General features: G+C 44.7%; 1 protein-coding gene across 5 annotated transcripts in view; it reads right to left on the bottom strand.

The window, feature by feature from the left end:
- CSNK2A2 (casein kinase 2 alpha 2) overlaps window positions 1-23,339 on the bottom strand; it is a 36,703-nt gene extending 13,364 nt beyond the window's left edge. For 3 of the 5 annotated variants that reach the window (XM_014518303.2, XM_025199739.1, XM_025199740.1), the window contains exons 1-3: window positions 23,179-23,339; window positions 8,824-8,925; window positions 7,727-7,777 (exon numbers count right to left, since the gene is read on the bottom strand). In XM_014518303.2, the coding sequence (XP_014373789.2) occupies window positions 7,727-7,777; window positions 8,824-8,925; window positions 23,179-23,313 (288 nt within the window). In that variant the 5' untranslated portion in view covers window positions 23,314-23,339. The remainder of the gene's footprint in view (window positions 1-7,726; window positions 7,778-8,823; window positions 8,926-23,178) is intronic. The other 2 variants (XM_014518304.2, XM_025199741.1) reach the window with 2 other exon arrangements.
- Between the last annotated feature and the right edge of the window lie 27 nt (window positions 23,340-23,366).

Here is a 23,366-nt window from a genome sequence, read left to right as displayed (position 1 = left end):
GAGGGAAGGAATTCTCTCTCTCTTCATGGCTGCAAAATATTAACATATTTTTTCTTTCCTCGCGGTCTTACAAGTAAGGAGACGAGGAGGGAAAGAATAAGGCTTCTTGAGGTATTCTCCCTTCCTAGTCCTCTCCCCTGAAACTACATTACCTTTTTAGCAGAAGTTCATTGACGAACAACTCTTTTCAAAACATTTCTTTAGAAAAGCCACATTGAAATGCAGAACAGTTTCCTACTGTGTTCATACAAGACAGAGCCAAAGTAACAGCTGAGGTGCCCAGGCCACTACTGTCAAGAGAGCTGAGCAAGTGGGTGGAAGGGGGCAAATCTGAGACTTTAATGCCTTGCATCTCCAGCTGCCTCTTGCCTTTCTACCTATACTGTTTCTCTTTCATGCAGCATGGTGAGCTCAGAGGACCTGTCCAGACGACAGCACACATGTGGTTTGTGGTGCTGCAGACTCGTCTGCGGCACCTCAAACCATGCAAGCTCACCATGCTAATTTGCAGCACAGCAGGGTTTTTTAACACTGGGAGATCCCAGTGGCAAAAAAGCTTGTGCCAGAAAAAAGGGGTGCGGCATACATGATGGTAGTGCATGCTACCTGAAACCAGAGCCTGGCCAGCCAGAGCCATGCGGTGGCTCTCAGCCAGGCTTCGTGGACCTGGATTGCCACTGCTGGAGCCCTGGAAGGCCCCAGGACCCCAGGTAAGGCTGCTGAGGCTAGCCCAGGTGCTGGCCCCAGCCTCCCCTACCCCACTCAGGGCAACTTGCCACGTGCCAAAGCACATGGTGCAGGGGCGTTCGCCATGGACAATTAGCAGAGGCACAAAAACGTGCCACTGCTAGTTGTCCCTGAGGAACGTACATTCCCACCCATGGGGAGGTGCCCAGGGAGTTTTAAAGAACAAAGCTAAGGCTGCTACATTACAGGATTGAGGGCACTAATAAGAAGGCAGATTTGGGAAGCAGTCCTGAGAGACTTCAATAAAATGAACAACTCCCAGCAAGGCCACACATTTTTGGTATTTAAACTATTTATGGAGTACTATCACATACCCACAGAATTTGCTCCAGAGTTACAAGGTCATGCACTGAAGTGTTGTTCTACTCTGAAGTGACTAACAATGCCACTACCTGGCTGTGTCATGACTCCTTTTAACACACTCAGGTAGGCTGTGGGTAGACGAAACGAGAGGGGTGTGTACACAATAGGGCTGTGCAAAGCTTCAGGTGGCGATTCAATTTGGAAGAGATTCTGCCTGATTCAGCGGCCAAATCTCCGAATCCAAATCGAATCGGGGGACCAATTTAAAGGTTTGAATCAATTCAAAGCTCTCCAAATCTTCAGAAAAAATTCGGAGAGCTTAGATGATTCGGACAGTCCCTGGTGGCTGCAGCAGGGAGCTGCAGCCAACTCCCAGCTGGTAAGTACTAGGGGACTGATGCTGGCTGGGCCTCAACGTCTGATTCAGTGGGAGCAGAAAGAACGTATTATATTACTGTAGTTCGCTATCTGTAACATAAATACCAAGAACTTACTAAGGCACCACTTAAGAAAAATGCTTATGTGGGCAATGATACAAAACATGCCTCTACGGTTCTGTGCCCTCTGGAGTGCTGCAGGAAATTATCCACCAGAAGTCTTTCCTCAAAGGTGCCATCACAGCCTTTTTGCCTGAGGAGGCTTGTTCATGACTCATGGAAAATACTGAAATGCCATTTTGTTTAAGAAGTCAAATAGCTCTATGTAATAGGGCTGTGCGAAGCTTCAGGTGGCAGTGAGGTGGGGTGTCAGGGGGCTCATGCAGAGCCCCCTATGCAGAGTGGGGCAGTGGGGGGCAGCGGGGGGCAGCAGGGATCGTCCCCCACCTGGCAGCACCCGCTGAGTCAGGACTTTTCTTTTTAACAAGTGCCGGGAGCTGGGGCAGCCATGGCCAGGCTGGCCGAGGGGCAGGGGATGGGCCTGGCCTGGTTGATTCGGAGATTCAGCAGCAGCCAAATCTCCAAATCAGATTCAGCTGAATCGAATTGGGACAGTGATTCGAATTACTGAATTGAATCACTGTTCCCCAAATTGGCTGAATCCGAAGCGAAGACTAGCTGCTTCGCACAGGTCGAGTGCACAACACTTAAAAGCAGGCTAAATGCTTTTGCACCGCTTCAATGGTGTTGGTGTTTGCACGCCTCGGTGGCATATGGCACATTAATTCCAGCCACTGTAGGAAATTCGGTGGTGTAATGCACTTTAAATGACTTGGGGTGCAGCAAACTAAAGCTCCTTCAAGAAGTTTTAGTTTGCTGCCCCTACAGCCGCAGAGTGAAGCACTGGGCTCCATGCAGCTCCACAGCTCTGCAGAAAGCCCTGCAGGCAGCCTGACAGCAGCCCAAGAAAGCATGCTCTGCCCAAGAAAAGCAGCGAGCCCAGCATGGGAGATAATGCTCAGGGGCAACCAACATGGGTTCACTGAGGGCAGATCCTGCCTGACTAACCTTGTTTCTTTTACAACCAGGTCACACATGGATGCGAGCGCTGAGGTGGATGTCATCTACCTGGACTTCAAGTAGGCCTTTGACACTATTTCTCACCCCATTTTCAAAAAAAATTGGCAACTTCGGCTTTGATGCCTACACAGTCAGATGGGTGGTAAACCGGCTTGATGGTCACACCCAGAGAGTGGTGGTGTTTTTTGACCTGGAGGGCTGTGGGAATGGACTCCCAAGGGAGGTGGTGCTCTCCCCTACCTTGGGGGTCTTCAAGAGGTGGTTCAATAGATATCTGGCTGGGGTATTGTGATCCCAGCACTTATTTCTGTCCAGGACAGGGGTTGGACTTGATGATTTGTTCAGGTCCCTTCCGACCCTAGAAATTATCAGCATGAAAGGTCTTACAGATTTTACAGGTCCTGTTAAGCGCTCTACAGCAGCTGGACAACCCTCAATGGCTTTCAGTGTATATAAACCCTTGTAATACAACTTTGTTGACATCCAAGGAGGAAGACTCCCCAGCATTAGCTCTAGTGATAGCAGTTAAACATTTAGCTTTGCTAGAATGAGCAAATCCCCCCCCATGTTGGAAACAGTACGGGGAAGAGGCCATGACATTTTTATGCAAAGCAGCAATGCATTTTCAGGGAAGCTGCTGTAAGGCGCAAAGCAGACAGCACAGGGGCGAATGGTCTAATTTCAAATCATTTGCTCCTTAGCTGCCAAGTGCATAGTATACTTTGCTATGTTAAGATTTGTAGTGTTGAAGTGGGAAATTATGTTTACCTTCAAAATTTATGAGGTTGGGCAGAAGGGGAGGGAGAAACTATCATTCAAAATATGGAAAAGAAAACTAAAGGAATCCTACTGAAGCATCCTGCCTGTGTCCCCTTAATGTACTGAATAAGAGAACACAACAACCATTCTGTTTTCCTGTTTTAAAATCAGACCTATTATGGACAGAGGTGTAACCCACACTGCTCCAAAATTTATTGGGGTACATAGCCCCTTTGATTCTTTCTTTTACACATGCCCACAGGGTTTGAATCCCCCTTCCAGACTCTCTTCACATCTCTGCTCTTTCTTCCTGCAGATTACCTCCCAAACAGCCTGTAAACTTTAGTCTTCCCTTTCAAAAGAGTAGTCTCCATAACAAATGAATTAGCAAGATCTGTGCAGCACTTCAGTAGCAAAATAGAGGGGCAGATGTGGGCTCCTTAAGGCAGATATGTTACAGGCGCTACACAAATCATGCACAATTTTAAGGGAGAATCTCCCACAGTTTTCTAGTTGGATCAAAAAAACCAATAGGCACATTGGGCCTTTGCTTATCATTTGCCTGACTAGCATTTTGCTGGAAGTTAGGATTTTAACAAATATTTGGAAGCAGCACTTGTAACTCAAAAAGTAACACTGAAGATAAATATGGGCAACTTGATCATTTTTTTCAAACATAACGGTGGGTGTTTTTTAAAACCCTGATTTATAATCCGTACACACTCAAAACGATCTGTTTTAGGAGGGATAAAATCAAGCATTTTAACACTCTAATTGGATCAATGAAGAAAAGTATAATCTATTGAGGTACTTATCTCATGAAGTATTTCTAGAGTCTCCTACCACTATACTTAGGAAGTGCTATTATTTTAAACTCCTTTGGGTCTAAATATTTACAGTTTGGGCCACCAACCAACTAGAAACTCCAATTGCCTTAGTTTAGGTAGGGTCTACAAAGCTATTCCTGCCCAAAAAGATCATAAGACGGCCAAAGGAGTCTAACAGCCAGTATTCTGAGGGCAATGATCATACTCAAAAGGAAATAAATGTTAGCCATGTATTGTAACAAGCAATTACCATGAGGCAAAAAAGAAGTTAATTTCACTGAAAGCACAAGGGAAAGCATGTGCCAAAAAGGAGAAGATAGATAAGAAAATGCTCATAATTTTAAGTGGATATGACAAACCTGAAAGATAAAAATGCAATACAATAAAGCACTTGGCAGCATCCTATCAGACTCAAAATAATCAGTGGAAAGTTGTTTGAGAACCCATCACCCAACCCCGGATAATGTTTCTGTGGTGGAGTTGGTCAAAATGATCACTGCCATCAGGCATAGTAGGTAATGTACACACCGCTAGCTCAAGCATTTAGCTCATGGATCAACTGTACCAAGAAAGGAGAGAGGGAACTATACTATATCACTAGAATTAGCTAGTATTGCATTTAATTCTAGCAAAGTTAAGCTGCTGGTGATAATTAGAAGCATTGAGATCTGAAAAAATGAAAAACAACTGAATTGGAAGCTCTCCAACTGGCTTCAAGTCTTCACAACCATCTTCTTATTAAGGTGAAAGGACAACCAATGGAAGCTGACGTAAGCAGTCTAATCAATTTTTCAGCCTTCCCTCCCAGGATCACTCCTGCCTAAGTGAAAAAAGACTATGGGGTCTAATTGTAAAAGCAGCCAGCTGAACATGTTTTTGTGCATACAGCAACTTGAGAGGCAGCCATTAGCCATCTGTGAGTGTAAATACCCAAATTACAGTAAGATGTGTGAGAATCTCCAATCGCAGAAACTGCAGGCTCTAAACATAACTAACGAGATCTGAACGGTCAACATTGCTTGCCCAGCCAGGCTGGAAATCTCATGGCAGACAAAGATTTTTGCATTTTTAATTTTAAGAGACGTTTCCCATTTCTGTCTTATACAAGTGTCAGTGACACTGAGCCTTGAGAAGTCTCAAGACACAAACATAAGAGTGTTTGTTTGTTTGTTTGTTTAATATCTGCTAATGCAATTGCCAGAACTGAACCTGGCAGCCCATGATCTCCTATTCAGATGAGACAGAGTAAAGTTCAAAGATTGGCTTGCAAACCTTTTTAAAAAAATGCTATTCTTGTTCTAGCAGGGAATGTGGTATGTGACCTGCACAAAGGCCCTGAAAAGCATCACTTAACTCTCTTGGCACTGTACCCATCATACTCGGACACTGTGGTAAGAATCAATAGGTTCTTTAACTGTTCAATATTCTCTCCTCCCATAAGGGTACTCTGATAGCAGCAGAGGAACTGGGAGTCAAATCTGACTTGAGTTGCATACTAAGAAAATTTACCTTGTTCTGTATTCCTGTGTAGAAAGACTATTAGGCACAATTATGGCCTGATCTCTTTTTGGTATGGCATGAAAACGCCATTAGTAAAAACAACCTGATTTGCTGTTTTATGACTTGATTTGGTCTCGCGTTGTTTACTAAAAATGTAAATAAAAGTTTCAAGTCAAACTTAATGGCTACATCTTAAAGGAATCAAATATGCAAAGGAGGCATGAGCTGTGTTTACAGAAACCCATCCTTCAGAACAGCCTACATTGTGTTTGCACAGTCCATCTGATTCAAATTCATCCCAGACAAATTAAAGTCATTTTCATTAGCCCTCAATGACTGCCAACTCACTACTCTTCTGGTTACTATTTACGTTATGGGATAACACTCATACCCTGTGAACTCCTGTCAGGACAAACTATCACAGGTTACTGTGTCTCAGTCTCTATGGTAAATCCCTACATGGCATAAAGAATATCCAAAATGCTTCAGTCAGATTAATTACATGTTTTGGCTGTGGTCAGCATGTTACAGCAGCACTCAAATCACTACATTGACTCTCAAGTGATGGAAACCACGCGTGCAATCTTGAACTGCAAGGCCTTGGATGACTCGCAACCTTCTTACACAGCCAGCATACTGTAATGATTCTTCAAACTCCTTTTTTGGTGGATTTCAGTCAATAAAGCCAAGGTTACTAAACATCCCTAAGGTAAACAGGATCCTACTTGGGTCAAGTGTCTACCTCAGAAGCAGGTTTAGACCTCCAGATATGAAATCCTGGGATTGCAATTATCCTCTGCAAGATTCTTGCTCCCCTTTTAAACTGTCCTCAAGGATTATGTATTCAAGCATCTCTTCTGAAGGCAGCACACATTTGGATCCCACTGCGACACCGAGTCCCTAGAAATTCACTAGAGAGCAAGATACAATGCAACAATCTCAGGGGCCGGACTTCTAAAGGTATCTGGACACCTACGGAGGCAGCTAGTCACTTAGTAGGATTTTCAAAAGCACTGACGCCCCAGATTTTAAAAGATTTTCCAGGCACTTAACTCCCATGGGACTCAATGGAGTTACACATAACAAGTCTGCTGACTTGAAAGCCAGGAATCAAGTTCTGCTCATTTAAATAGTAGTAACTGGTACTGGCAGTAGCCCAGGGCAGGGATGATCTTCAAACACTATTTTGAAGCTATAGTCTTAAATTCAGCCTCTACAAAACATTTCCCATACTGACAGTATCTGACAGATCACAGTATTTTCCTGTATGAGGAATAACAACTGATCTCAGAGTGGCATGTTAACTATTGTCATTTAAAAACCAATCACTCATAATTAATTCCATTTATCAGAATTAATTACTTATGGTAAAAAGTCACATGGGGCAAGTATGGGAAACCACACCTAATAGAGAAAGCTACTAATTACACAACCATTTTGCAGATCAGCTTTCCCCTCCCCTCAGCCAGGAACTGTTTAAATCAGAGGCCTGATCACTGTTGGACCAAGTCAGAAACTGTTCCTCTCAGGAGTAGCCATGTTCTACTCTTCACTGCCCACCACTCCTTAAAGTAATACAATATATGCTACAGTCCTTTTTTTCAGGGCGGGGGGGAGGGTGCAGAGGCCAGGGAACCTTTATAACTTGTTCAAGACAGCCTAGGTATGACATGGCACCAAACTCTATAAATGAAGAGATCACTCTCCAATCTATGCACCACCTCTTCAGGATTTCTATGCAAACCAGTGATACCATCTCCATCAACAGCTCTGCCATAAATAGAGTATCATAGCACAGGGATTAACTTAGATTTAAAATATAGCACAGCAGCAGTTGCTATATTGAGAGAGAGTAACTAGGAAATGCAATACACCCTCCTGTTTTCCTGTTCCCTCTGAACTTGTACCTCTCAGTGAGGAGGAGGGACAGCTGGATGGTTTTCAAGTTTATTTCTTTTAGTCCAAACTTAATTTTTGTTGGCTGTTTTTTGGTGGAAGCCAACATTAGGAAACAAACTCATTATTCTTCCCCTGTGGCCTCTCAAAGTGTCTACAGTAAAGCTTGTACATAATTAATCTTATAGGATCCTGAATCCTTCCCCCATCCCCACCTTGGCATCAAGACAGACTCACCTTAAAATCTGTATTATTGATGTACTCAAACACGAGAGCTGGGGTCTTTGACTGCAAGAGAGAAAGATGAATGGTTTAAATACCCTCCCACACCACCAATTCCTTCTGACCTTTCTTTGTCCAAGGACTCTCCTAAGCAAATTTAGTTTCCTGTTCCCAGCCTCTGCCCGTTGTTATACTTCACAGAACAGGGCAGTAACATGAGAGAAACACAGTCTCTGCTCTGTCACTAACAAAACATGCTGGAACAACTCATTCTTGCTCCCCACCAGTGAGACATTTCTCACCAGGTTTGTCTCTCCTTCCAACTCACTGATCCCAGATAGTCTCCAGCAAAGTAAAATGCAAAATCTAGTGCTCTCACCTCACAGCTGACCTGGAGAGTGATGTTGCATCTTACTAAACTTAGGACTTGCTATCCATGTCATCTCCAAAACTAGAATTCATATGACTCAGCTCAAGAACCCATTCTACTATCAGCCCCCAAACAATAATCAGAGGAACCGTTTTGGGAATGGAATAAATGTAGCATCTAAATGACAAACCAAACCAAACAACAAAATGCATGCTCATGAAAGGAAAATGAGGAATTAAGAAGTGTTCATTAGATAGGAAGACAAATAGTAACCCTGGGTGGTGATGAACACCTGATATACCTCAGCCTGGAGAGACCACTGCTCCTTAGGCCAGCCAGAAGTGGCCATGCTGCCCAGCCAGAAGTCTGTGCTTTAAGACCAACACAGTTGAGCTACAAAGTTCTTCCCTGTTAGTCAGTGCAGGGAGGCTCATCAGATACAGAACAAGAGCAAATGGTTCTGAAGTAGGTAGAAGAATATCAGGTCATCTGAACCAAGTTATTTTCAGGAAAGCCTCAAAACCCAATATGTCTCACTCCTTTTCAGGAAGAAAGATGCAAAGAGCAGCATGAAGGGTAAGGTGACAGAACAGGCAGTGACAAAGATGAATATTGTACATGGAACACATATCCAGCTAATGAACATCTTGCAGGACTTACTGACTGCACGGGACTGGCTGTATAGACTGCAGGTGAAGACAAGCTCAGCACTCAAGATACCCCAAGACATACTGGCACCTACCACTGGATCCTTGACAGTGTCAATCAGCTTAATGATGTTGGTGCCACCTCGCAGATTCTCCAGAATCTTAACCTCTCGTTTTATCTTCTTTTTCTTCACTGGCTTAAATACACAAAAGTAATTAGACATGAGATTCCTTTCACAAGTTAACACCAGCTCCCACCTGTTGATTTCTACTAGACTGGACTACCTCCTTTCTCTATGTGGTTTGAAGGGAAACAGGGGAGGAGAAAGAAATGAAAGCATTTCTAGCTTCTGTGAGGAGGCAATACTCAGACAAGGGCTGGCATACAATAGACAGGATGACCAAATAGTTTTCACCTGCCCTCATTAATTACCTATAGATACTGGGCAAGACCAAATGGTGGAGGTTGTCAAACTAACTCAAGTCATATCCAAGTATTTTAATACTGCTTGCCAAAAGCCCAACATGCTAGTTGTGTGTTAAACATAGTATAACATAGGACAAGAATGGCAGATGCGACTTCAGACATTATTTACCAGTCCAGTACCTTTTTCTTGTCCTTGTTGCTGCATAATTTAAAAACATTTATCATCACGTTTCCTTCAGCTTGCATAATTTTCAAATATCGAGGGTTATATAAAGTTCACACCATGTGTACCTCAACAGATATCATATAGTTCTTCAACTACCACATAAAGTGTGGACACCCAGTGTCATTATACTATTTGATATATTATTACTATTTTTTAAAATTAAAATGTAAGGAATATAAATCTGAAGTGAGAATCTTCCTATACTTAGTTTCGATTGCTACTTAGATTTGAAATATTGTTCATTTTTCTAAGAACGCTATCAAGTGAAAGATTAAGCTATGCCTTATTTTGCCTAGTGCCAAAGTCCAGTTATGCTCTATGAGGTCACTTTACGGGTTGGCAATGTAGAGTTCATTTTTTCCATACTCTCATAAAAAATGTTAAATTGCATGTAAATTGATCTTTTTCATTCTTTGTAGTCAGGAATGATCCAGTCTTGAGCAGGGGACTGGAACTAGATAACGTCACAAGATCCCTTCCAGCTCTACTTTCCTAAGCTCCTACGACATTTTAATGTTTTTAAATTATCTTTCAGGTGTACTCCCTGCAAGGACCTCTTTTAGGAAGTAAATTTTCATTGGTCAAGCTAACAAGCTGCAGGAAGTGGGAGGGGAGGTTCCTTATCAAATCAAATAATGTTTTCTCTTTTAGTTATATACATTCAGTCCTCATTTCCAATCCATTAAGTTACTATAGAGAAGTTACAGTTTTCTGTTCCCAAATCCTGCACCTGCTTTGGATGAAAAAGCAGCCTGTCAGCTAAAGTAAGATTTGGAGACTTATTTGAAAGAAGATTGCTAGCAGCAATTCTCCTTGGATAACTGGCAGCCCACAATAACTTGCTCTTGTAAGAACCAGAGCAGGGTACCAAGGATAGATTTAAGTTCATAAGGAACACTAACTCCCACTTGTACTCATCCCAAAACAGTCTGTAGAAGGCAAACTTCGGAGATGTACTATTTTAACACTGAGTTTAACAAGTCTCCCTTTTCACTGTCAGCTGCCTCTTCAGCTTTCATAATTTTTCAGTACTTAAAGTTCCTGAAATCACTAATGTTTTAGATTAGAAAGTAACACTGAAAACTGTAGCAAGAACTCTATTTGCATAGCTACAAACACTAAACCTACATTCGGATCCTACCTTGGATGGCAATCATATAACAAAGATGAAATCTGCAAACACACAGACAGCTCACACTTCAGAAGCCAAAGACCTGCACGGGGCCCTGATGTTTCAGTTGCATTCCCTTTACCCATATGTTAAATATAAAAGCTACATCAAGAGATAAAAATTGGATTGTAAATCAGGAAAAAGACATCAAAAGTTGCACATCCTCATAATTCTTCCCTCTTATGAATGCACATTAAAACACAGTTGACAACTACAAACTCTGTCAAAAGCAGTTTTAGGCTTTTGGGAAGATAAAATTCCATACTGCATGACTATCTGGGTAGGCATCACTAGAACATGCCTTACAAAAGGAGCTAGAAAGGTTTATAAAATACAGTGGACAAGGCAAGGACTTTGGATAGACTTTTCATTCACTGTGTGCCTCCACTCAATTTTACAGACATGCTGCCAGTTTACTTTCAACAAGCTAAATTATTGTCCTCATTGTACTGCACGTGCACAAAGAGGATTTCAAGACCTCAAAATTCATTCAAAAGAAAGTGTAACCCGTTTGCACTGGAACCCTCCAATGGCACTATCCCTCGGTAAGGATTCTCTGTCAGATGAAAACTCTCCCTTTGCCCTTTCAGCAATAGAGAGGTTAAAAGCAAGCAAACCTTGTAGCTGTGTAGATTTTATATAATGAAGAAAGTTTCACTCAAAAATTTCCAAAAAAGCCACGTTCTAACAGAGGTCAAGATTAAGTCTTCAGCCTGAAAGATGAATGTTCCAGAAAGGTATCAACAAGTGTTTCTCTACTAAGCCCAGAAAACAAACCCTCACAAACAACAGTAGCTGCTATTCCCATAAGAGTAAGGCCTTTTGCATTTTTTGTCCATTAATTACAGCAGCCAGTCAATCTGCCAGTGTCATCACCTTGAAACATTCACGAAAGGATGCAAAAGTGATACCCCAATGCAATTAGGGGTGCACCAACAGAGATTTTTGGGGCTGATACCAATAGCCAATTTTTAGGGAGGCAGATTGGCTGATACCAATACGATTTCCAATAAGCAGCTCTTCAGCTGGAAGAGCTGCGTCCAGCTGGTAAGTCTGGTGTGGTGGAAGGGGAAAGAAGTGGTGTGGGGGGGCAGATCAAGGCCCCTGTGGTGAGGAAGCGAATGGGACTGGGGCTGACCAGCTGGGGCGGGGAGAGGTGTGGGACAGAGCTGCAAGAGGCTCATCTGGAGGGTGGGGGCATGTGCGCCCCCCCCTCTAGTTCTGCGCGGGGCAGGCTTCAGCTGCAGGCTGGGGCAGGTGCGGGACAGAGGCACAGCTCGTCAGAGGGGTGGCTCTTGCCGCTGCATGCAGCTTATCCAGTGCACATCTGGCGGCTTTCACTGCTCATCCAGGAGGACATAGGAGAAGGAGGGGTGTGCCCCTGGATATGTCCAGCCCCAGCCCGCCCCGCACAGATCCAGGGGCACGCGCCCCCCCTCCTCCACCCCTTCCAGATGAGCGGCAAGAGCTGCCAGACAAGCACCAGACAAGTCACACACTGAGGTGGGAGCCGCCCCCTGCCACACTTCCTGCACCCACCCCAGCCCCAACCCCACACTCCACTCAAGGCCCCCTCACTGCAGGGGCCTTGATCTGCACCCCCACCCCATGCCACTTCCCCCTCCCCTTCCCCTTCCACAAGACTTACCAGCTGCACGCAGCACTCCACACTGCCGGCTCTGCTCCTCATTGTATACATGCTACGCTGCAGCTGTGCACATACACGGACATTTACTGGACAAATTATTGGCCGCATCAGAACAATTTCCAATACAGAAAATGTCCTTTGTACCGGTGCCAATCCACTATCGGACCAATGTGTCGGTGCACCTCTAACTGCAATTTTGGGAAAAGCAATTGTAGAATGTAAGGTCAGGCAAGGGAGGAGAGCAAGGAGCTATCACCTGCAAACCAGTGAAGTTTTTTTTTGTTTTTTTTTTAATCTAACAGGAAAATGTTTCATTATGGGACTATAATTCCATCTATGTCAAACTAACTACATAAACCATTCCAGCTTTGTTCACATGACTTCATCATCATCATCAGGAGGCCAAGATGGAATTAAAAAGCACATAATTTAGTTACCAGGCTTGTCTGCCTGCACAGAGAAGCAGACAAGCTATGTTCTATGTAATTTTAAGTAACTATGTTGCCGCTTCACCCTTAACAAGTGCATTAAGCCTGGCCACTGCTGAAGCCTCAGCACTATGCAAGAACTCTCCTATTGCATATGATGTGATATGCAGACCTAACTGGGAACCTGAAGTGATACCTTTATTCCAGGGGTGGGCAAAATACAGCCCCCGGGCTCAATTCGGCTGACAAGGCCATTCTATCCGGCCTGCAGTGCCCCTTAAAAATGTATAAAATTATTATTTGTCCCTGGCTGCCTGTCTAAACTGACTAGGTGCCAGCAGGACCCAGGAGGAGCCCACGACAGGACCCAGTGGCAGCAGCAGCAAGGCTCGACCGGCTCCACCAGCCCCCCCCCGAAGCCTCTGCTTAGCAGAGGCTTTTGACCTGGCTACCCCTGTGGCTGTTCCCCACCTCCCTCCACCAGAGAGTGCAAAGTTGGAAAGTGCCAGGGAGGAGGGGAGAAGCAGCAGCAGTGGCAGGGCGGTGAGGAAATGGCGGTGGCAGCAGCAGTAGGCAGGAGGGGGGCTGGGGAATAACAGTGAGTGGGTGGGCTGGAGTGCAGGGCCCACCCCAGGGACGGGCAGCAGGAGCATGACGCCTAGGCTGGCAGGGTCTCTATGGAGCTGGGCCGATTTCCTGCCTCTCCCTCCTGGCACACCAGGAGCTGGCCCAGCGCACTCCAGCACCACACGGTTCCCGACTGCACGGCCAGGACCTCACAGCACAGCAGGTGTCAGCCGGGAACTGCAAGCTGCCGAAGCAGTGGGTGGAGGGGTGGAGTGGCAGGCAGGTGCCCTGGGGCCAGGGCCAGCATTAGAGCTTAAAAGGCCAACCCTCATACTTCATGAGAGAGACAGGGGTGGGCTGAGACAGAAGGCAGAGCAGGTTGAGCCAGGCATGACCAGAGAAGACAGGCTGAGACTGAGAAGCTGAGCTAGGGCAAGTGAGCTAAGGCCTGCACAGGCTGGTGAGTAAGAATAAGACTACACCCCCCACCACATGCTCCCCAACCCTACGTACACACACCCCACCCCCTCCACACACCTATCCATGCCTCCAAACCGCATCCCCATCCCCCCATACCTATCTACCCCTCTACACCCTTCCCCCACACCCTGCATACACCCCTTCCAAATCCTGTACCCAACCCACCCACACCTCCCCATACACAATGTACAAAAGTAAGACTTCATTTTAAGCTATTATGCAGTCACTTCTATGTACACTATCCAAACACATGTAATTCAAGACAGAAATATTTTTTTAAGTCAAATTAATGTATATGGTAGTAGATGTTTGATTTTCAGAGCATAATTTCATTTTTTTCTGGTTCCAAGATGGCAACCCCCTTGCTGAAAGGAGTACTTCCGGGGGGAAGGGGAGGGACTTCTGATGGCAAAAGTCAGAGGTTAGAGGGCAGGACTCCTGGTCCCAAGATAGTGACTAAGGGATGGGGCACCTATCAAGGGGCGGAGCTACCCATGTGGCCCTCAACAGCTCGCCAAAATTCATTAAGCTGCCCTCCAGCCAAAATAATTCCCCGCCTCTGCTTTACTGGCATGCTAAAGTGATATACAGGCTGATGAAGTATGCATTTGGTGAAGCAGGCCATGGATCAGCAATCTATGGCCTGCAGGGCCAGATCTGGTCTGCAGAGCCATTTGATCTGGCCCAGATGTGGGGCTTCAGTGACAGAAGCTCTCCTCTAGCCATGGTGGAGAGAAGCAGCAGCGGCAGCTAGCCCTGTGTTGCTACCGGAAGAAGTAGGGTTGGGTCCTAGCACCCACCCAATCACATACCTCTGACCCAAGCTGTGTCATTCCAGCCCACAACCACAAAAGATTGCCTAGGCTAAGGAGAAGAGACTTGAAACTCCATTTTTGTGTTACATCACATTCATTCTAACAGCCCTTGGCTGAAGCTACTATGCTTCCTCCAACCTGAACCTTGAACCAGAAATTTCCAGGCTTTGTCTCTGCCTGCAAATGAGAACTTTTTGTCTCTCCCCCATTTCTTTTCAAAATGTGAGAAAAAGATTCAGCAACTTTTGAAATCAAGCAGAGCGATTTAAAGTCCTTGTAAATGAAAGGCCTGTGGGCAGACACTGCAATCTGACAGGGTAATAGTTGTCATTCAGGAAAAAAAATAAGCTGGACTGCACTAGTGAAACCAGGTTTTGACTGGAGTGAGTTAGAACCATTTCAAAATTGCATGCTATGTAGAGACAACACAGTATCCCCCCCTTAAGCTAAGTTCATGACATGTGGCTTAGGAGTACATGCATGGTTAAGTCAGCTATATAACTTTCAAAGCTGTGCACAGTCAAGAGGAAAAGGCTCAGCAGTGCCCTGTGAACATTAGCAGGCCTCTCCCCAACAGCCAGGAGTTTCCATGGCAGCTAACCTGCTAAAGAGCTCAGGAGGGAAGCCATGCTCTTGCATTCTTTGGCATTTCCACAGTGAGGAGATGAGCTTCCTCTCCTGGGCACTATTAAGAATGGTCAGAGACAGGGGCTCTCTCTTTGGTACCATAGTTGAGACAAGGCATTCTGGCAACATCTACCCAGACAGAATATGTTATACACAGAGTGCTATAATCTTCAGTTATTATTTCAAAACCTCTTCCCTGAAGAGATCACCTAGAAAGTTTCACTAAGACCTACTTTAAGGGAATAGAAGGGCAGCATGTTTAAATGCTGAAGAGTCAGAAAACAATAGAATTAAGCCCACCAGTGTAATCTCTTCTCCCTCTCATAGACATGAAGCTCTCTGCGTCTCAAATTCAGCATACAGTTTTCTCCTATAAGCTTGTACATCTGTATATCACCCTTTCACTACTATCCGCTAGTTAGTGCTAGCCAGAACTCATTAGCAGGCAACCACAGATCCTTCTGGATCATGGTGTATGCATGAGAGGCACCAGGACCTTCAATAATGGGTAGGAATATGAAGGAGGAGACTGCCCAGGCCTTCCATTCCCACTTTAGACCACTGAGACAGAATCCAAAGGTCTGATAGAGTCAGGACATTTGGTGCCTTGATGGCACAGTCACTATATAAAGCATGTGCAAGCCTCACTTACACTATTAAAATATTAGATGCTTCCAGGCATACGTAGTGCGTTTCACAGCTAAGGCTGCGAGTTTTACTTATGAATGATTATTTTTTTAAACCCTAAATTACACCATTACTTTATCATTGACACAGCTGTACCATTATTAAGGTGCTTTGTCCTGGTATTACCACACTTCCCATACAGGAGAAGCTGCATACGTATATAGCACATCTGTGGTAGTTTGACTGTGACCATGATGCGACGGTTGTACTACTGTAACTGGAGAAGAATAGTTACACTGATACAACTTTGTGATATAAAAAGCCCCATGTTTCATATGTATTCCACCAGAAGATAGATATTCTACTGGTTAGAGTGAGAAAAATATAAAGTGTGTGACTGTTTACTAAATTCAAGCACTCAAGCACTTTGAGCACTTTGAGACACTAAATTTAATACACTCAAGCACATAAATTCAAGCACTTTGAGACACAGAAACCAACAAAACCAGATGCTAAACTATCATGACAAAGTATAAACCTACACAAGTGAAACCATACAAACAGAAGCAAACACTTCTCAGGAACAAGTGCCATGTGCGGGCATTTAACATTTTTCTTGTTACACAAGTAGAAGATAGTATGTGTAATTAGCATTAATGCACTCAATGCAGAAAGTTGCAACCTAGTATTTTCAATTAAAAAACCCTGAGTTATTCTTTATTCATTGAATCCTGGCTATAAGCAGCTGCTATAACTGTTCTAGTGAATCAGTAAGCAAATTGTGATGTGTAAAGTTCAGCCCCAGAGATGGACTTTTCTAGCATCCAGAGAAAAGCGGGCCATTTTACTGCTAGCAAAAGTTACCAAAGGCACTGCTATGACCAACCTACGAAAGCACATCACGGATTGCTCAACTGGGAAACTGGCTTCAGGATAGTGATATTTATTAAAGGAGTTACAAAAGTGTCCATTTGTTTTCACAGTAATTTGTGAATTAGTCCCCTGGCTCTCTTACAAAAGATGTTTTTCTGAAAAAGCAGGTCAGGAAAACAAACACTTCTGAAAGTGCTAAAATGTTTTTATTTTTAAATATTTTTTATCTTTTAATAAGTTATGATCAAAGAGAAATGCTTCAAGAATTAATTCTTCTCTTCCTGTTACAATTTCCCTCCTCCTTTAAGGCTGCCCATTGATCTTATTCCTCCAGTCAACTGGAGGATGAATAGATAGGACTCAAAAGGAATGGTATCTGAAAACAAAAATCAACACCTATACTTGGATCTTCCCTACTAGTCTACAGGGTCAACTTATCAGTACTAAGGTTCAGGCAAGTGCCTATGTGAACATATATTACACCCCATCTCACAAGCACATTGGTAACATGCACTGTCTCAGACTAACTCACCAGTTACAGTGGATTATGTTTTGCCATAAATGTTTAACCAGCAGCATCTTTAAGTTGTGGGCTTAATTTAAAGCCACAGAACAAGCTTCAAACTGTACCAAGATAACAGCGTGGCTTGCTCTCCAGCCTGCATATCTCAATTTCCCAACTAAGCATCAATGACCTTTCAGTTTAAACAAGCATTCTTGTCCCATTGCACGTGCCTATACGATCCCACATCAGAAGGAGAATTGATTTCAATATCAAGTCAGAAGGAGGAAGTGGCAGTGACAAGTGCTTATTCAAAAAGCAAAGCTGCAGAAGTAGAGCACAGCTCACAAATTTCTTGGGTTCAGTTTCAGCTTTCTGGATAGAAATGGTAACAGTCAAGAACTCCAACCAGGAGGAACCAGTAATACCTGATCCTAGTTCTCTAAAGCCTTTTTTCATGCTAATATGATGAGTCATTTACGGCCCTTCTTAACACACCATTATTTCAAATTACTATAAGATTTCTAGCCCACTTTAAAAAAAGCAAAACAAAAAACCAATAGCACAGACTGTAGGAAATCCAATAAAACCATGGAACTAACAAAATTACATGGAAAAAGAAGATGAATTCAAGCTACTAAAAGGATGTTCCAGCCATGATATGTAGCACCCATTAGTTAAACAGCTACCTGGTATATAGGCACCTCTGCACTAGTAACTCTTATGTAGGAAGGAGACAAATATCACACTTCAAATGGGCACTGGAGCTAAAGCACCAATTTGTGGGCTTGGCATGGGCTGAAAGCACCAACATGAGAAAGGGGACAACTTCATTGCCAACAGAAATTCTCTTCACCACTTGGCCTTTTATGGTGTGCTTTCCCTATCCTTTATATGTGCAGCACCTATTCAAAATGCCAAGCACCTCAGGGGAGGAAACTTCTCTCTTGTCTACAAAGCACTCGATACATACCGAACAAAAAGCACACACAAAAAGAGAAACAGGAAGAATCCTGAAAGGGGCTGGATGTATCTACACTACAAGCACTGCCCTGAGCAGACACTAACCTCAGAGACAACTGGTGCAAGAAAAAACAGGTGGCAAATGAAAGAGAAATTACATCTACTACCCATAAACCTTTGCAGGTGCCTGCCTTATGTTAGGTCTCACTCGCATAAGTACAGGGCCAAAGCAACTGCCAGTTGGAGTCGAGAAAGATTTTTTCTCCAGGTCAGACTGGCATGGACTGTGGATTTGGTTTATTTGTTTGTTGGGTTTTTTGTTTTGTTTTGTTTGTTTTTTTTTAAACTTTTCTCTAATGTGACCCTCAGTTTCTTCTTTGGGCCACCTGGGCATATTTTAACTTAAAAGATGGCAAGGCATTGGGAGCTCATCCATGTACTTCCGCTCTTTTCCTATGGCTCTTCCTTAGGGGTTCCCCCCCCTTCAGTATATAGGGTACTTTTATGAAAAGGGCAAAAATTTTTTAGTGACATATTTATTGGACTAACTGTGTAGCTGGAATAGAGTCAGGAAAGCTTCTGAAAGCAAGACATTCTTCATCAGGTCTGACCAGAACAAGTCAGGCAGAGCACCTTAAGTCCTTGATTTGCATAATTCCTGGATGATCACAGATGCAACACCATCTTACACTACCATTTATGCAAGGGATTAGAGTAAACATCTTTGTCGACTCTTGAAGAATAGGTCACCTGCAAATGCAGAGGTTCCTTCCAGTCCTATGTTTTTATAGCATAGGGTAACCATCCTGCAACATGAGTGCCAGGAGTGGTATGGCAGTATGTGTGTATGGTGCGAGACAGATCAAGGAGGGGGCAGGAAGCATAATGACAGAGAGGACATGGAGCAGAAAGCAAAGCAGCAAATCAGACAAGGGAAGAGGATTGGAATGGCACCTGGGGAGAGCATAGGGTTTAATTTGTGAAGGTTGACCGCCCCAATGCTATGGCAAATGAAACTGTATGATAGGTCACCCTGCATGGTACTTTTAACCATAGGCAGAGCTTAAGTGTCCACAACATGAATCATCTTTTGGTTGCTTGTAATTTTCTCAAAATTTTATCCTTTTGGGCAGCAATTTGTTCTGCTTCTTTTCAACTCTTGAGAGCACTTTCTCTATCCTGGAAGTATCAGCCAAGAAGCATGCAAGGAGCCTGAGAACTGAGAACGTGTTTCTCTCTTAAGAAAACATGATGGCAAACTATTTTTGAACAGCTTTAGCACCTCAGCAGCAGGTGATGGAAACTTGAAGTTTGGCAGAGGTACAGCATTCAGGCCACATATGTGCCTTTCCCTGGTTTAACAATGATTTAATCTGATTTGGTTGAATTAGAAGTATACAGAAATCACGCTTTAGCCATTTGCACTGGGTTATGTCAAATCTGTTACATTATTAGTGTATGTGCGTTTATATAATCCACTGCCAATAAATAGATGACCTCTTGAGAGTCCCTTGGATGTGCAGGGGTGTTTTCCAGGTCTCACCCTTGGTCCACTTGAGCTGTATTTGTTGTAGGACATGAGTGGAAGACAAAGATGCTCAAGACCCTCTTTGCACATTCTTCTGTGTAGAAGTGCAATATCCCTAAAGTTGCTCAAACTTATTTCAGCTGTTCATGACCTCTTCCCAAGCTTACAGAAGCACAACCATGTTCTGAACACACGCTTTAGAATAAGGAAATGATATTAAGAGAGGCTGAGAGTAAAAGACATCATCCAAAGGATTGCTCCATAACATAGATTCATGAATGCTAGGGACCTCAATAGATTATCAAGTCCAACCCCCTGCATAGGCAGGAAAGTGTGCTGGGTCAGATGACCCCAGCCAGATGCCTATCTAACCTCCTCTTGAAGACCCACAGGGTAGGGGAGAAAACCACCTCCCTTGGTAGCCCATTCCAGATTTTGGCCACTCGAACTGTAAAGAAGTTCTTCCTAATGTCCAGTCTAAATCTGCTCTCTGCTAGCTTAAGGCCATTATTTCTTGCAACTCCCAGGGGCGCCTTGGTGAGTAGAGGCTCACCAATTCCCTTTTGCACCCCCATGATGAATTTATAGGCAGCCACAAGGTCACCTCTCAACCTTCTCTTGCGGAGGCTGAAGAGGTCCAGGTGCCCTAGTCTCTCCTCGCAGGGCTTGGCCTGCAAGCCCTTAACCATATGAGTGGCCCTTCTCTGGACCCTCTCCAGGTTATCCACATCCCTCTTGAAGTGCAGTGCCCAAAACCAGACACAGTATTCCAACTGCAGTCTGACCAGTGCCCGATAGAGGGGAAGTATCACCTCCTTGGTTCTGTTTATCATGCATCTGCTGAAAACAATGATTACAAGACAAGGCTTTGTACTGAAATTGTAGAGAGCCTAGAGCATCCTGCTTGATTCATCATACCAGCTCCAGGGTATGGCCTGAAACAAAGCTGAAGCCCTTAGCTCCCTGGCCTTGGTTGCCAAAAAACTTGCATGGCAATGCAGCAAATGAGCCATAGCCAGTTGGAAAGGGCAAAATGAACTATATAGACAAGGCAGTAGGACTGGGACCTAGTAGAGTGAAGCTGTATTCTTGATTTTGCCACAGGCTGACTTGCCAGAAGTCACACAGGAAGTCTCCGTGGTTCAGTTCTGTGTCTGTGAAATGGTGATAGTACTTCCTGACCTCAGAGGGGTGTTGTGGGGAGCTGAAGTACAATGCTGAGAGCCACAGAAGAGCAGTTTATAAAAGAAAAGAAAATAGATCTCTACAACACACCATCTTGCACTAAATAAGCATAAGACAAGTGCTGAACTGAACAGAAAGAGAGGGGAAAAAGTTGAACAGCTGACCTAAGCACTGCTCCAGGTTGTATGCCATCTTAGCCATGGACCCCAAAGAAAAAGATACAAGGCAACTGGCATTAAAAAACTTGTTTTGAGAGTACAAAAGGGTTCCCATTTCAGGAACTGTTACCTAAGACTAAGGTACAAAACACCTGTATCCATAACCATGCATTTCCCTCCCTCTACCAGCTCAACCTGAAGCACACGCAAAACTCATCACATGCTGGCTTAGGTTTCCACTTCACATGTTGAATACAAAGGGCCAGTAAAATATATCCCATGTGCTAAAACTAAAGAAGAGAAAATAGACTTAATTACAAATGTTACAGAGAATTATATCTTGGATGGTGACATTCTTTCCACAGGCTAGGATTTTTTTTTAACATCACACCCAACATGGTGATGCAAGGCTTACTCTTACTTACTAGACCCAATTTCTACCTTGAAGAAAGTGCACCTTTATTTCCCAGTACCTTCCAATTTTACCCTGTGACTCGTAAGAATTTGGGTTAACATGTTAATGTGAACACAGCAAGCAGCACAATAGGCCCAAGTCTGGAACTGTTCATTCTCTCCCTTCCACAGCCAGCAGGCACTGGCAGCATAACTGTGACAGTATAGTCAGGCCCTGGGGAGAGCACCACGTGTCTTGCTGAAATTATACCCTCCAAATCCCAAAGTAGACTGAACCAGTCTGAAACCAGGAGAGATCACCCAGTGTGGGGAGGAAGAAGGGGACTCTTTCCTGGTGCCAAACCAGACTGGCACTCACTGAAGAGTCGCGTAACTTTGCCATCTTAATTTGGAGCCACCAGTTAAGTTTTTAACATGACTAACTCCTCCTGAGGCAAAGGCAGGATAGAAATTCACAACTTACCTAGCAACTGTCGCCAGGCAAACTGAGACCCGCAGCAAAGCAAGTCAAATAGGGAGATGAGGAAGCAGGAAGAGGAAGCAGAGCCTCTTGATGAATGAGTGGGCCACCTGACCTAGAGGAGAGGAGCAGCACCAATGCTAGTTAAGCACTTGGCACAACCCAGTCTGTCTGGAGGACTCTGTCAGACCTAATGACCAACACACAGGCTGCTGAGTACATACTGCTCTGAGGAAGAGGGCCTGTGTGAACACATGTACAACAGCTAGCCACCAGCCACAGCAGCTGGGAGGCCACTTCATAAATACAGACTTCCCCTGTTGTAGTACTTGGGGCTGATGCACAGCCCCAACTCTCAACAATTCTAATGTCAGGGGGAGAAGCAAAAAAAATGCTGCCAGACATGGAAACAAAGGCCCCAGGCACTGGGCTGCCCAAAGCATTTTTGGAATTTCACCAATCCCACCTTCATCAAGCAAAGAGTGCTGCTCAATGGTGGTTACTGGTCCCTTCACAAGCCTTGGCTGCTGGTTCCACAGGACATCTAAAGCTGCAGTGATACCAGAACTTCCTCCCCATGTGCCAGCCTGGAGCACTTGACTGACCCTGACTACTATGGTTTTACCACCACAACATCTTTAGCAAGCCAACTGCATTGGAATGTGATCACTCAAGATAACTGTGCTGACAACCAAAGGAGTCCCCCTCTGTGCCAATGGTCGATTCCATTTACTCTGCACAAAACAGCAGGTATTTGCCCTAAAACATACAATTTTCCAAGTGCAGAATCTGAGGTTTAGTTTGCTCCCTGCCCCTCACCAAAAGCCAGGCTGCTTATCTTCAGACAGCCTGGCTCTAAGAACGATGAACACCAACCATCTAAAGACAAATACCAGGGTCTCCACTCCAAGGCTTCATGTTAGGGCAGCCAGGACCATCCTCCAGCCATTCGGGCCAAGCGTCCTCAGAAAATCATTTACATAGTACAGGCAGCACAGGCAACACCATTTGCGCACCGAGACGCACGCCACCCAACCCAAATTGCTCGCAGCCCCCGTCCAACCCAGCACCTTTGACACCAGCTACACAGGAAGATAGAGAAGGCACCAAGATGGCACAGCAGGGTGCAAGCTGCACAGTTCACAGCCACAGATTGGGCATCTCTGGGCTGGAGAGGGTGAGCGAGGCAGAGACAAAGCCGGGATGAGTGGCAAGCTAGATGCCATCCCCCCCCCCTCCCCCCGCCCCATCCACATCACCCTCCCCAAGGCCCCTCCCCCAGCTCTTGTCTGAGCCCAGGGAGGGCTGCCCCACTCCACAAGCACCCCTGGGTCAGGCCCTGGACACTCACCTTGAGGATTTTCACCACCACACGCTCGTTGTTGGTGATGTTGATGGCCTCGAAGACCTCGCTGTACTTCCCGCGCCCGAGTTTCCGGACTAGCTGGTAGTCGTCTTGGTTGCTGTGGGAGGCACAGAGGGACATCACTGCCGGGGCGTGCGCAGGGCCGACAAGCGCCGTCCCACCGCCCCCTCCCG

Source organism: Alligator sinensis, unplaced genomic scaffold (genome assembly GCF_000455745.1).
Source record: "Alligator sinensis unplaced genomic scaffold, ASM45574v1 scaffold203_1, whole genome shotgun sequence".
Lineage (NCBI taxonomy): Eukaryota > Metazoa > Chordata > Crocodylia > Alligatoridae > Alligator > Alligator sinensis.
This window is presented reverse-complemented; position numbering and strand designations above follow the sequence as displayed.